This window comes from Cyphomyrmex costatus, unplaced genomic scaffold, assembly GCF_001594065.2.
Source record: "Cyphomyrmex costatus isolate MS0001 unplaced genomic scaffold, Ccosl1.0 scaffold123, whole genome shotgun sequence".
Lineage (NCBI taxonomy): Eukaryota > Metazoa > Arthropoda > Insecta > Hymenoptera > Formicidae > Cyphomyrmex > Cyphomyrmex costatus.
In genome coordinates this window covers 1,082,575-1,098,022 of record NW_017275207.1, presented here as the reverse complement: position 1 = coordinate 1,098,022, position 15,448 = coordinate 1,082,575, and the positions used below count along the sequence as shown (strand labels likewise).

Sequence of the window (15,448 nt, the reverse complement as noted above, 5' to 3'; positions counted from 1 at the left end):
GAGTTATATATGTAAAGTTATATCAATATACCACAAATACAAAAGTAATTTGGATAGGACATTTATTAAAATTATCATATAAAAGATATGTTATAGCAAGTCTTTATATATTAATAATAATCCGCCTAGACAATAGCCACGCATAAATATAATTAATGCGAACTACATAAAATGTAAAATACATCATAAAGTATTTTTTGTAACATAATATCGATGGCATCTGTTTTAGTTTACATTTGAAGTATATACGGCAAAATTAACAGTATCAACAATAAATTTTGTAACTTTTATAAAAAAAATATACATTTTTTTAAAGATGTTCCCTTTTTTACATATAAAATTAGAAGAAGGTCGCTGATACCAATGTATCATTTTGAATATTTTAATTTTGAATATTATTCTAATTACTTAAATAAAATTTAGAATAGAAACATAAGTATGCAAATTTAAATGTATCCTTTATAAAATATAAGATAAATGATATCAGTTAATAGACATGATCCAATTCGTTGGACAAAATGGTACAAAATTTTAAATATTAAAAACTTTTAATGATAATTTTCAATGAATATTTACGATAATGGTACGATTCTAAATAAATTTTCTTTATAAAAATTTAATTTAGAATCGTACATATCATTAAAAGCTTTAAGTAAAATGTTTTATCGCTTTGTCCAACAAATAGTTCATATCCACTAACTGATATATTTACCTTATATACCTATTTTTTTCTTTTCATATAAGTCATCTATATACAAAATTCATATAAGTGAATGTATATAAGATTTTTTTAAATCATTTCAATTCGCAAAATGTTTTTTTCATTTATAACATTTATATGTATACTTTATCCTGTTTAGCAAAACGTAAACATGTAACACAACAGGTTTTTGGTGGGAGGTGTTTTTCTATACATATCAAAAATATAAGGAAATATCTCTTTGAAAAATATATCGATCAAGTATTAGTGATTTTCTTCTAATATAGCAGCAACCGTTTTCCATTTCTTAGAAAATTATTTAAGCACGATTATTCGAATCAAATATTTGTAATCTAGACTAATAATTTAAGAAGACAAGCTATTGAACTATTGCTTGAGATTAATCGTTTCGATCCCTCAATGGCGTCAATGTTTTATGAGGAGAAGAAAGGGGAGTTGAATGTACCATTCCTACATTTTCCTTGCCTTTCCAATGAGATCGCTTTTCTTCTGTTTTCAATTTTTCTATGGTCTTTTGTTGTTGTTCCACTAATCTGGTCTTGGTTAGCAATTCCTAAAAAAACCATTTTCGGTCAGAAATATAAAAAGAAAAAATATACATAAAAATATAAATATTATACTTATTTATAAACATGAGCTTCATTGGATAAATAAAAACGCAATTTAGATTTGCTTAAAGACACAAATATTTATTTCTAAAAAATCCATTCTATAAAATATAATTAGAAAAATAATATACAGTCAAGTCTCCTCTTTGTGAAGTTGTTAGGATCAAACACTCTCTTTAATGTAAAATTTCTCCTTTGTTCTTATCTTAATGACACATGCGCGAAATAATCTTATTTTCGCATTGTCTTTGATTCAATTTCTTATTGTATTATACAAAAATATGATAATAGCACAGGAGAATAATATAAAGAAACGTTACTTTATGAAATTACAACTGATTCACAAAAAGGCATAGATCACAATACAGAACTTTACAAAATGGAGAATCAACATTATTTACATAATTAAATACATGAACAAGAATTTCACAATTGTAAAACAACAATCGCATTACTTATTGAGCCTACCTGAGGGCCCAAATTATAAAATTATGTACAGATATTTATATATTTCTTTCAATATCCATTAAAAATATGATAACAATATCCATTAAAAATATGATAATTCCATTAAAAATATCGTACAGAAAGAAAGCAGAAAGCCAAAGAAGATATCACAAAAATTGCAAAAAGCGGGATGATGCCACACACCTGTTCCAATTCATAGTTCTTGTCTTTTAGTCGAATAACATGTTTGATTCTTTGCTTAGGATTCTGATGACCAATTACGTCAGCATATTTTTCAATAATTTCTTTGTAATCCTTCTTAAGAACCTCATTCATTGTTACTAATTTCTTGATTTCTCTGCACAGAATAAAATAGTCATTATTTTTCAAAGTAGTAATAAAAAAATATACTATATTAAACTTACTCATCAGCTTCTTCTCGTCGTGTTATTTCCTCTTTAAGTTGCTGAATAAGTTCATTTTCCGAAGATTTCCATTTAATTCGTTCTTGTTCTAATAATAAAGTGGTTTCCTGTAATAAAAAATTTTTATTTCTCGACAGTGTTTATTTATAATTTAATTTTAATATAACAATAAATTCTATCGATTAAAAAAATATTACCTTTGCAGTTTTTTCTATTTCTTCAAATTTTTTAGCTTTTTCAGAAAGTTGTTCTATTCGAGAATATGCCTATAAATATTTCGTATTTACATTAATAATGCACAATGACTAATGATTCATTTATAATTTATTTAGCATTATATTTAAACTTACTTCATCTGTCATAATTTTATGTTGTTTTACTTGATCTTGAAGTAATCGTCTATTTTCTTCTAACTTTTTCTCGCTACTTTCTAATTGATCCAAAAGTTTATTATTTTCTAACTGCATTCGTGAAATATCAATTTCTCTAGCATCATTTTGTTCTTCTAATACTAGTAATGCACTTTGTGCCTCACCGATACTTTTAGTCATTTCTTCAAGTTGTATTCTTAGCTATAATCAAAACACGATAAAACAAATTAAAAGATCAACTTTTAGATTTAAAAAAAAATGTAATATCAAAATAATTCCAATAACAAGCGTATTACCTCATTATTTAATATAGCTTTCAGTTTGGCATCATCTTCAAGTCTTGCAATTTCTTTTGCGGCATCCTGTTTTAGAGTTTGTATTTTTGTCTCAAAGATGGATTTTAGTGAATCGAATTGAGATATATTACCAGACTGATGTTGATCTACTAGATCTCTGTGGGCATCTAACTCTTTCATAAAAGAATGAACTTGTTCGTGCACCAATTGCGAATTTGAACGCATTGCATTAAGCAGTTCTTTATGTTCGCGTATGCAGTTTTCACCAAGTTGGACCTCATACTGTAATCTTTCCACTTCAGCATTGCTTTGGGACAACCGATTAGTAAGCGCAACAACAGATGCTTGATTTTCAGACATAATTAGCTCAAATCTAAATATTTAAAATAATTAAAGTAATCACTCAGCAAAATTAAATATATAGATAAAAGTTTTAACATTATGAAAATCAAATTTGTCGTTGATATCAACCTTTTTTTTCTAGCAACCATTTCAGCCGCTTCTGTTCTAATGTGGTCCTTTAAAGCTCTCAATTCTTGTTTCTTCTCCGCTAATTCACTTTCTGCTTTATCCAACTCAGTTTGTAAACTTTCACTAAAACTTGCCTAATAATCACAATTTATAACATATTATATTATGAATAATGTTATTAGTTACACTAGCATCACCATAATCACCTGTGTTTCCACGGATGATCTTAATTCCTCGAGTGTCGTGGAAAGTTTAGTGATTTCAATATCTCTTTGAGAAAGTTTTTCGTCTAATGCAGCACGCTCTACTTCCATACGAAGTAAACATTTTTTATAGTTATCGTCAGCAAATCGCATCTCCTCTTCTACAGTATTTCGCGCTTCTTCGACCATGGCACTGACCTAAGGTAAAGTCCTATTTTAATATCTATGAACACGATTTATACTATAATAAACATTTTTTCAAACATCACAAAAGGAACACACATAGAGAAAGAGAAAAAAGATAGTATTCACAGAAAAACATTTGTAGAATAAGAATCACATTTCATATATGTATATATAACAATCTATAAGTGCTTGTAAATTTACAAAAATTAACAGAAAACGAATAATTAGTCAGTGATGTTTGGCATTCTACGCACGTGTAATCTGCTTACTTTAGCGTCGCATTCAACAATTGTTTTTTTCACCTGTTCCGTGCTCTCACTGCGACATGCTATTAGTATATCTCGTTTATCAGCCTCTATTTGTTCGATCATCTTTTGAGCATGCTTCATTATCCGTTCAGTTTCATCTTCAAGTTTTTCAGCAGAAGTTCGTTTTAATTCCTCTATTTCTTCATCTTTCAACTTCTTAATCTATATTCAAAACATATATATATATATATACACACATAAATTATTGTAAGCACAATAAATTATAAAAATATATTTGTATGTATTATCGTACATTTTCTATTTCCTTTAAATATTCATCTGCGGCATCCTCTAATACTTTCTCCAATTTTTATATATATATATATATATATATACACACATAAATTATTGTAAGCACAATAAATTATAAAAATATATTTGTATGTATTATCGTACATTTTCTATTTCCTTTAAATATTCATCTGCGGCATCCTCTAATACTTTCTCCAATTTTAATTTGTTTCCAGTATGTATATTTGTCATATCAATAAAATCTTTCTTATATTTTTCCATCATAATGTTATGCCTCTCATCTGAAAGCTTTAATTCATTTTGAGCTTCTTGTAAACGTTGAGTAACCTAAAGAACGAAAAAAGAAAATTAAAAATGAATTAAGAATGTTTCCATAAAACTTTTAAAAAATGGTAAATTGATTAAATATATAATTTTTGTTAAGTAACCCATATTCGGTGACATGTTCTTAAAACATTAAGAGTTAGTTTTTAACTTTGTTAAATGTTATTTAATTTTTATAAAGTTAGGAAAAATGAAAAATCGTATTTTTTAAATTTTGTTTATTTTTGTTTTATTACAATAAATATTAAAAATGGCAAACAATCTTTATTATAAGCATTACATATATCTGTAGTGCATTGACATGCTTTAGAAAAACAGAGAATGTTATAGATTATATCACTCCACTGTTTTACTGAGCTCATTTCGGATATCAATAATCACTTGATCGTGGAAACTTTGACATATCCATATTAAAAAAAAATCAAGACAGATGTCTGGCGTTGACAAAACAAAAAAAAAACAATGCCTTAAAAAGATGTTATCAGACGTAATAGGTTACTCAGCAAAAGTTGTTCTATTTAGAATTTTCTGATTATCACGATTTCCTCTAAATACCTTACTTGTACATCTACACAAAAGTGTATCTGTATACAAGTATATGTACAAATATATAATACATAACAATAAAATTGTACATTTACACAGGTTACGCACATCTGTATGAATATTTTGAAGACTTTTTAATTCTTCCGTAACAGAAAAGTTTATTTCTTCCATTTTATTTGCCTTGGTTTCCATGTTTGATGCACGTTCCTTATAAACTTCATTTTGCATTAAGAGTTCTTCTTTTTCTTTTAAAAAGTCATTTTTCAAATGTTTGATTTCTTCTTCGTGTTTATTAGTAAAATCGGAAATTTTTTGAACGTAACTGTCGGCAAGTTCTCCATATTGCTCTTTAAGTTCTTGCGATTTGCGTTGCAGAATATATAATTCAGCTTCAAGTTTTGAAATTTCGTTCTGCTTTATTTCCAATGTAGATTCAAGATTAGATCGTTCTTGAGTTAAATTTGTGACACAGACATCGAGTTGATATTTTTCTTTTTGTAATAATTCTATGTCGGTATCACGATCCTGTTTCGCTGTTTCCAATTTGTTTAATAATTCTTTAATATGCGTTTCAAGAGCTTCAATCTGTTAAACAAAACAAAATATTTTTTCTTAATACAACCATCTATTTCACACTCTTAAAATAAAATAATTTAATTTACCTTTGTTCTATTCTGTTCTTTCTTGGCATTCAATTCAACTTCTAATATTGTTATTCCTTTTGATAGTTCAGCTGCACGACTTCTGAGTTCCGTTTCCATTGCTTTTCGTGTTAAAATCTCTCGTTCTTTTTCCTTAGTTATTTCTAATAATTGAGAACGAAGTGTCTGCATTTCTGCTTGATGTTTATCATCATGACTGTTTATTACATCTTGTTGTAACTTAGCCTGCAAATTAAAGATATTTTGAAAATATAGTTTTGCCTCTAGCTAATAATAGGCAAAACTTTTATTTAACGATATTATATTAACCATTTTTTCTATATCTTTCATATGTTGCGTTTCTATTTCATTTTGTTTCTTATGCAATTCCTCCAATTCAGTTTCTAATTTCCGTATCTCATCTTTCATATCCTCAATGTGTTTTTCATGTTCCTGTATAGTCTTATCCTTGTTTAAACATTCGACTTGGAGATCCGCAAGTTGTTGATTAGATTCATATTTCATGCTTTGATTTTTGCTTAAAGGTTGCGGAGTTTTTAATTTAGGATAATTTGATCCCGATTTTGTGATTAACCGTTTTAGTGGCGGTTGGGGCTATATAAAAACATTTTATGTAATTTAATAACATTCAATTTTATTAACAATATATTTTATTAATATATTTTAATGTAACAATATTTTTTCAAAAATGTATCTACATTTTTAGATATGTTATACATTTCTATTCAAATACACTCTGTACTACTACGCTACTTAATCACAAAACAATGTGAATAACTGCGTTTAACGCAAATATAGTCTGTGCTTTTACAGATTAATTTAAAACATAATTAATAAATCCACAATTTAATATTTTACAGTTCAATTATAATATAATTAGATCTCTTTTCTTTCTATTTCTCGGATATTACAATTGTAACTAATAATTGGTAACAAAGTTTATGACAATTCTTACCACCCGGAAAATAGGAACCGTTGCACAACTCTTTACTGATGCAACTGATGCAACTGATGCATTGCATTCTGCACTACTTGAGCTTTTATTGTCCAAAAACCTATCAGACTTCTCAATAATAGCTCCCTTTACTTTACTGTCAAATTTCGGGTCGTAAGCGCCTGGTGGAGGTGCATCACCTGCGAAATCATCATGAATACATTAGCGAATTAAAATGATACACAAAATATTTAGATCCTTTTTTCGATCGCAATTATCAATTAAATCATTATAAGTATATCCACGTAATATTCTACATATATATTTGTAAATATCTTCCTTTTAACAACGGTTATCTTTAATAGAAAATATACTTTCTTGATAATCTTAAAATATACTAATTACAAATTTTAGAAAAACTTATATACTAAAAATAAAAAAAAATCTTTAAGAATATATATGTAATAAAATTGGAAAAACACTTTATATAATAAGCAAATCGAATTTGTATTTAATTTAATAGTTGAATGATCTATTAAGCTTACTAAAATTCATAATATATTTTGAATTTTAATGCTTGTGAACTTAGAATAAATTTACTAATATATATATATATATATATATACACACACGAAGAGAACAATTTTGCTGAAGTATCCAAAACTATAACTAGATAACAAGATCTGAAAATATAATAATTCTATTAAACCATTAAAATTTTTAGATAAGACAATCAGACTGATTGCTAAAGTGTTAAAATTTTTTGACATTCTAGCAATCAGTGTCCTAAATTTTGATGGTCTAATAGAATTATTTTCAGATCTGTATCAAGTTAAATTTTTGGATACTTCAACAAAATCGTTTTCTCCATGTATAAACCTTTGAAATATTTGAAATAAATAATTATTACTTGCATATATTATGTACTTTTCTGTGTGTAATTTGGAAGAAAATAAACTATAGTCTTATAATTTTTCAAATCGCTACGCAGGAAGATTATCGGAAGAAATCTACCACAAAATAGTGAGGATATACGAAAATTAAAATGAACAAACCCTAACAAAATTCTCCCATCAAGATGAACAGATTGATGTGATCAGGGGACAAATTATTCTTATTCATTTTAATTCAATTATGCACTATGGGCATAATTAAAGGACATGAAGATTTAAATATAACTTGCTCTTAAATATTGCGTAATATATCGGCGATATCAGCCCAAGGCGCTGCAACCAACAATAAGGGAGAAGAAAGACGGCGTGGTTAAGTGAGACTTCCTTTTAGCTCAACGTATCGTGCATAGGGAGAAGTAGGCGCAAATGGGAAAGACAGCTGTTCTGAATGCAAGGGACACATCTCTATGGGGTCGTAGAATAACCAGGTGTAGCCGGTAACGTTCCCCATTGCGTCCGTACACGATAAAATGTCTTCTTTTATTGTCTACGCGCGCTTTCTTCTATAACGAAGGAGAGGGGGAGAATCAATATATGAGAAATTTAAAGGGCAGACGCAGCGATATATAAAGATAAGATATAGGAAATAACGAATAAAATATTATGCTGCCTACCTTTTACTTGAGAATAGCTACATACAACAGGAGCTACAAAGAGCAAAAAAGTGACAAGAATAATAACAACAATCACAAAACAGATGTTACTAAAGGATAAAACGGATTAGCGATCGCATGGTCTTGACGATCATCATACATCAGGAAGCACCAAAGAGCGTTCATTGTGATTTGTCAAAACTGAATAAAATATATGCAATCGATAAAAGTAATATAAAAAAACATAAACATATATCTACTCCTGATATTCATATTGAGTATGAAACACAATTTATAAGATTGGATTTTATATTTCGTTTTTACTTCTTTTAAATCTTACAAAGAAATAAATTGTTAAATTCTAATTTTAATGAAATTTTGTAGCTTACATAAATATATGAATTTAAAAAATATCAGTAGCAATAAATAAATGGTTTTAAGGAGTGAAATAACTTACTTCTTATATGTAAAACAATTTTCAGCTTCATTCGTTCGATACCTATTAAAAATTTGAGATAGCAAAAAATTTTTAATATTAATAATAAAATTACTTGTATTTATCTACGTCAATATTTTGAAAAAATATTTTTAAAAACAAATTTTGTAAAAAGTATCTTTTAAAAATATTATTAACATAGACAAATAGAAGTAGTTTTATTATAAAACTTTATATGAGACACACATTTCTTTATATCTCGATAGTTTTTGAAATATAATTAAAAAAGCTAAAAACTACTTTATTATATAAAAAGTGAGTTCCCTCTTAAAACTATTTATTTGTCGCTGCTAATATTTTCTAAATTTATTTATTTATATAAAGTATAAATATAGTTTTATTAAAAGTACAACTTGATACTTCCTGAGGTTCTTTCGTTAGTTTTGTACTCACTTCATTAATTATAATTATAAGAGGTCGTGTAGTAGTAGTTGATAATTTGTAAAATAACATATTATAAAAAATATCCTGTCTTCTAAATTTTAAATATAAAATACGAAAAATTGTGTGTATAGATTAGATACAGTAAAATATAAAAAATTGTAATAAAATAATAAAATTCTTCTGGAATTTTTTTTTCATTTTATAATAAAAAAAATTGATTCACAATAAGTGAGCCTATCTTACAGTGAAAATTATCAAGAGTATATTGCAAAAAAAATATATTTTTTATATATGCAAAATATATACAATACACGTCGGAACTTTCTACGCAGAACTCAACGTTAAGATTTTCCCGCCATAATGCAGTTACGCAAACTTATGTATGTACATAATAACAATTAAAAAAATATTACAATAAATCTCAATGAATTTTCAGTTCGTTTTATTCGTTGCAGCAGCTTGTCCTATCAAACCGATAATATAATTAACATATATATTTAATTCAATTTTATTATATTAAAAGTTATTTTGTATGCAAAAATTTCACACAGAACAAATAACAATACAGTTACAAATAACAATAGATGCAATATATTGTATACGCAGTTACACATACTTATCGATAAATGTGCACGTAAAGAAAAAAGAAAGATTGTCAAAACGTCATCACATGTCGCTTGATTGTATATCTTAAAACGGTATAAAAATTACAAAAGTAAGCAAATTTAGTAACATATTTATAATTTAATTTGTCAACATCTAATAAATTTGCTCATCTTTGTAATTTTCATCACATTTCAAAATACGCGATCGAAGATCTCGAGAATATCAATCTCCCGGCAACAGGCACGTATTCTTTAAATTCTTTGGCGTGGAATCTCACTGTAAAAATTGTGTCTTAAAAAAGGAGCACGATTTCCAATCTTTGAGAAGAAATTTTATGTTTTAAAGTGACAACTCACTTAAAAGTTTTAGAGAGTAGACTCGCGTTTTAATGCTTATAATTTCTTTCTTTATCGTTTATTAGACATAAAATAAGGATAGAAGCTCCAAACGCAGCTCCAATCTTAATGGCTTGCGTCTCCTTTATACGATATCGAAGATATTACAATCAGCAGAATGGTGAAGTGAAATCAGTAAATTTAGTTGTGGAATCAATGTACGACACAAGCTTCGGTGATTTCTCGTAAGAAACTTTCAAAAAGTTAAAAATGACTACACAATACTCAGACCAGAGAACGAACACGTTTGTCCCGGCAGTCATCAACAAAAACCTAATAACATGAAATCTGTTTTCTAGTTAAACTAATATATACATACACTTTTGAAAGCGAGGGGGTAATCACTTAATGTAATCGTGGGACGGAGTCTCTAAAATCATTATAAAATTTATATGAAATTATATATACAATCCGATAATTACATACACAAGAAATAATTGTGTAATATTAGATAAAAGCGTTTATTTTACCAAATGACCGCATATGTAGTGAGGAAAATTATTTCTCATCAAACAAAATTATATAAAATTAAATGAAATCATGTAATCTGTGGGACAATATTTCAGATAGTGGTTATCCCCTCGTTTGAAATTTAAAGTGAGATAGATAAATAGTGAGTTTGAGCGAAAACAAAGAGTCGTCTGGTGTGCTATCTAATGCGAGAATAAAAAAAACAAATCTAAGCATATAGATGAGATAAACAAAAAAAAGAGGTACTGATTAAAGTGGATTAGACGAAAAACTAGTCGGTAACGAGAATAGATCAGCATGCAGCAGGTACGTTACTCTCTACCTGGAGACACGTGTTTCGACGCCAAGATATAACTTACTGCCAAATTCGTTGAACCGCTGTATCCTTGCCTTGGAGAAGGACATCCTGTCGTGTTACTCGTGCGCGGGCGCGCGATTTGCCTGGTCTATCGAGTCGACGAGTTCGACGGATTCGCCACGCGAGATCGTCGTTAGGATAAAAATTGTCGCGTAGAACAACCGCAGCAATGTTCTTCCGTTATCGTTATTGTTCTCATGCACCTCTCGCTCACGCGAGAGCAAAATCACGCGGACCAGGATGGACCGCGCTTGATCGCGCCAAACACTGCGCGCTAAGTCACTAACCGCTACTGCACGTTACTAACCACGATCCCCTTAGCTTGCCCGACACCCGACTCCGGACTCGTTGAATCGGTTATTTTAATTTGAAACGACGGTTACTCGTTCCCCAGCGCGGCTGCGATTCGTTGCAAAAGCACCCAATGAGCGCGCGAGTTTACGAGAATGTGCAATCGACACTCAGCTGCATTCCACTTATCGCTCGCACCGCTCACGAGCATCGTTTTTCCTTGTTTGACATTTAATAAACAACAAGGATGAAATAATTCCACGAACTTATGAGCGTTAAATGAAAAAACGCAGACTCAGTAGTTCAGTGCTAGGGCTAGTGATTTATCATTTGCTTTTGTTATACAATTGTTATATAACTTTTGAAGTTATATAATTATTAGTTTAATATAATGTACCATGGTATACATTTATAAAATTATATGATAAAATCTGGAATAAAATGTTTTAATGTTGTAATTATTTTAAATTATTATAAAAATACACAAGTTTCATTACTTTCTCGATTTTATGAGATTCCGTGTCTTGATTTTCTATTCTTAAAATTATCGTTTTATACTATATAAACAAAACTTACAATTAGTAAAGCCAAAACATATATATTCATATTAATTTATTAATCTTTATTTATTCATTTAAGAATAAATTTATTTTTACTTTTCTGATTATCTTCATTGGATTGTTTTATTGAGATCTTTTCTTGGTATTATATGAAATTATTTAATTATTCCTTAGATTTCTATTGTTTTTTTTTTAGAGAAAATGAAATAATTTAGATTGAAATTCATTTCTGTCCTACAGTAAAACTGCTTTCCTTTCAGAGGACACTCGACACAAACGTTCTATTTCTCTTGGTATTCAATGAATGACAAAGATAGAATATTTGTGTCGATTTGTGTTATTTAAAATTTAAATGAACTTAGTATTAATTTATAAGCGCGTGTTGTAAACGCGGCAGGAATAAAGACAGATAGCTCGATTCGCCGAGTCTGGCCGAGTCTGGCCGAGGACTCCAACTTTTTTCCAACACTCCTAACCTAAGTCCCGAACGACCCGAACTCTCGAATCGTATTCGTGGAATGCAGTGGAATACGTGCACGACGAGTGCCACGTGTACCCGCCGTACCCGGTGGATCAACTGATCCCAGCTATCGTGGTCTACACGCGATAACCAGTGGCCGCTACTGCTGGCAGTGCTGCTGGCTAATGTGCCGCCGGTGGAATCGTTAATCGTGTTGATTTTCCGCGCAGCATATCAAACCTCCGGTTCACGATGAAATACAAGCTCTATATCGTACTGATTTTTCTTTCCGTTCTAAGCTATGTCACTTGTCAATACAGAACGAAAAACGTGAGAACTCTTCCTATATCTCACATTTATCTCACTCAACTTTGACAAACTCAATATACCTGTAAAATGTGATTCTGAAATGTTATTCTTCCAGAATCAAGGCAACTCCTTGGCCGAGCGCGTGCAGCAATTGAGTGAGATGACTATGAAAAAATCGATATTGAAATTTAATTTATCAAAATTTAAACAGTACATTAAAGCTCCTCCAAGGAATTATTCTATTATTGTTATGTTTACCGCCATGACGCCTCACAGACAATGTCAGATTTGCAGGTGAACTGACTTGCATTTATGTTTAAATAAGTTTTTACTTATTTAAAACCTATGTGCATCAATAATTTTATTATAATATCGTTATAATGTTATTATTATGTTAGGCATGCCAATGATGAATTTACAATAGTGGCCAATTCCTTCCGATATTCTAATTTGTTCTCCAACAAGTTGTTCTTTGTCTCTATCGATTTTGACGAAGGACCAGAAGTCTTTCGATTGGTAAGTAAAAAATGCAAGGATATATAAATATATAATTAATGTAAAATTTTTCTATTGTAGTTGAAGTTGAATACTGCACCAGTATACATGCATTTCCCACCCAAAGGTAAACCAAAAGCTGCCGATACTATGGATATTCAGCGAGTAGGGTTTAGTGCGGAAGCAATAGCAAAATGGATAGGTGAACGCACAGATATTCAGGTAATACTATTAGCAATCATTATAGTATCATATCAAATTTATTATATTAAAATTGTTCTTATTTCTATCATACGTGTTTTTTAAATTTGATTTCTAGATTTTTTGCAATATTGTGATTTTGTCGATTACAGATAAGAATATTTAGACCACCAAATTACTCAGGTACAGTAGGATTTGCACTGCTTGTAGTTATTGTAGCAGTTGGTCTATATCTCAGACGTAACAACCTGGACTTTATTTATAACAAGAATCTTTGGGGATTTTGTGCTTTGGTAAATATATTTTTATTCAATATATACTTTTTTTATTATAACAATTAATCCTGATTTATTTATTTTCAGTTCTTTGTCACAAATATGACTTCTGGACAAATGTGGAATCATATCAGAGGACCACCTCTTGTTCATAAATCACCAAATGGCAATGTAGCTTATATTCATGGATCTTCTCAAGGACAATTTATAGTGGAAACCTATATGGTTATGATTATGAGTATCCTTTTACTGTATTCAAAAATTATAAAAAACAATTTACATAAAAATAAAACTAGGTTTGTGTCCATTTTATATTGTGATATTGATCTTAATTACATATAAAAAGATGGAGCAGTGGTATTAGGAATGATTTTAATGACTGAGGCTGCAGCTCGTAAAGGAGACGTTAAAAAGCGTAAAATATTAGCTGTGATAGGTGCGGTATTAGTTGCACTTTTCTTTAGTTTTCTTCTGTCAATATTTAGAAACAAGGCTCAAGGCTATCCATATAGGTACGTATGTGTGTTACAAATTTTATTTTTATATACAAACAAATTTAACATTTTGAAGCATGATGATATTATTTGTAAAAGTGAAAAGATTTCAGTAATATCATCTTGCTTCATTTGAATATTCATAAGAATTGTATATTACATTTGTATCCCAGGGAAGAATAATTGTTTGTTTCAGTTTATTATTCAAATAACTAAATAGAAGGGAAATATCTTCATACATCATTCATTGAAGGAAAAATATTTGGCAATTCCATATGGAATGTAAAATTAGAAAGATTTTTTACAAATTAAAGTAAAGAGTTATATTGTTATAAATGTTGTATCACGTTCATTATATATATTGTATGTAACATAAAAAGAATCTGCATTTAATACCATTGTACAATAAAATAAAAGTAGTAAATGGAAATATGTATTCAAATTAATATAGGACAAAAATTCATTGAACTAATTTATTCATTGGGATTTATTTTATTTATTTATAATTACAACTAAATATATAAATTATTGAATCATATTGTTTTTAGTAAAAAAATAAAAATTTCGCAATAAAAAGTTTTACCATATATAAGGAATTAAAATATATAAGGAATTAAAATCCTTCTCTCTTTTGGGTAATTTTTAAATGTCTTATGGTACCACTGATGAGACATAACTGCACACTCCAACTAAAAAGAATCATTTGTATATACATATACTTGTGATTGCACCTCTTTTTATCAAAAAACATATTTCTTATTGATTTATATTTCTTACCTGATTTGATACAACCCACAAAGTAATGTAATGACATGTAGAAGCTCGCCAAAGAATCGCAGAGAACATTAAATATATAATTATTTCGCACAATTGCAAAGGGCCTGCTACATACTTAAATAGACCATCATGTGGTATTTTATGTTCAAAAGAAACAACTTTACCACAAGAATTTTTACGTAGTTTTGCAAGAATAAAATTTGTTTTCAATTGTTCATACGAGGCCCATATACTTAGAAATGCACAAATTAATTTCACATTTTCGACTTTGCGCGGGAACATATACGAACCTATTGATGAAAAAAATTTATATTATAAATACATGTAATATTCTTTCCTTTCATAAAATTTTTTATAAATATGATATTTACGACTATTTTTAATTTTAATTATTTAAAGTAATTAGAAAAATTATAATTATAATTATTTTATGTTTGATATTGTATAATTAAATTTTATAAAGCATTAATTAATATAATTAGAATATTGTAATTTTTTAATTACTTGGAAAGGTTAAAATTGAAAATAATTATGCTATAGAGCATAAAATACAAATTTAATGTTTTACTTGTAATT

At 28.7% G+C, this 15,448-nt stretch overlaps 3 protein-coding genes across 4 annotated transcripts in view; 1 reads left to right on the top strand and 2 right to left on the bottom strand.

Annotated features, from left to right (window-relative positions):
* Positions 1-1,100: 1,100 nt before the first annotated feature.
* Positions 1,101-11,287, bottom strand: LOC108781523 (hyaluronan mediated motility receptor). 2 transcript variants are annotated; one of them, XM_018549502.1, is made up of 15 exons: positions 11,012-11,287; positions 6,776-6,954; positions 6,130-6,414; positions 5,821-6,045; positions 5,267-5,743; positions 4,433-4,615; positions 3,998-4,198; positions 3,546-3,740; positions 3,340-3,473; positions 2,869-3,241; positions 2,552-2,773; positions 2,399-2,467; positions 2,202-2,308; positions 1,981-2,134; positions 1,101-1,274 (listed from the first exon to the last, which is right to left on the bottom strand). In XM_018549502.1, exons 1-15 carry the CDS (start codon positions 11,055-11,057, stop codon positions 1,101-1,103), a joined length of 3,024 nt encoding a protein of 1,007 aa, XP_018405004.1. In that variant the 5' UTR covers positions 11,058-11,287. The 2 variants fall into 2 exon arrangements, with proteins under 2 accessions (XP_018405004.1, XP_018405009.1); XM_018549507.1 differs by having other exon boundaries at positions 4,031-4,198.
* A 1,065-nt stretch (positions 11,288-12,352) lies between these two features.
* Positions 12,353-14,362, top strand: Ostgamma (oligosaccharide transferase gamma subunit). The gene is made up of 8 exons (XM_018549879.1): positions 12,353-12,651; positions 12,746-12,924; positions 13,029-13,146; positions 13,207-13,347; positions 13,479-13,619; positions 13,689-13,839; positions 13,948-14,113; positions 14,292-14,362. Exons 1-8 carry the CDS (start codon positions 12,574-12,576, stop codon positions 14,305-14,307), a joined length of 990 nt encoding a protein of 329 aa, XP_018405381.1. The 5' UTR covers positions 12,353-12,573; the 3' UTR covers positions 14,308-14,362.
* A 329-nt stretch (positions 14,363-14,691) lies between these two features.
* Positions 14,692-15,448, bottom strand: part of LOC108781096 (polyprenol reductase) — a 2,699-nt gene continuing 1,942 nt past the window's right edge. The window contains exons 5-6 of the mRNA XM_018548981.1: positions 14,873-15,162; positions 14,692-14,784 (exon numbers count right to left, since the gene is read on the bottom strand). Coding sequence (XP_018404483.1) covers positions 14,692-14,784; positions 14,873-15,162 — 383 coding nt within the window. The remainder of the gene's footprint in view (positions 14,785-14,872; positions 15,163-15,448) is intronic.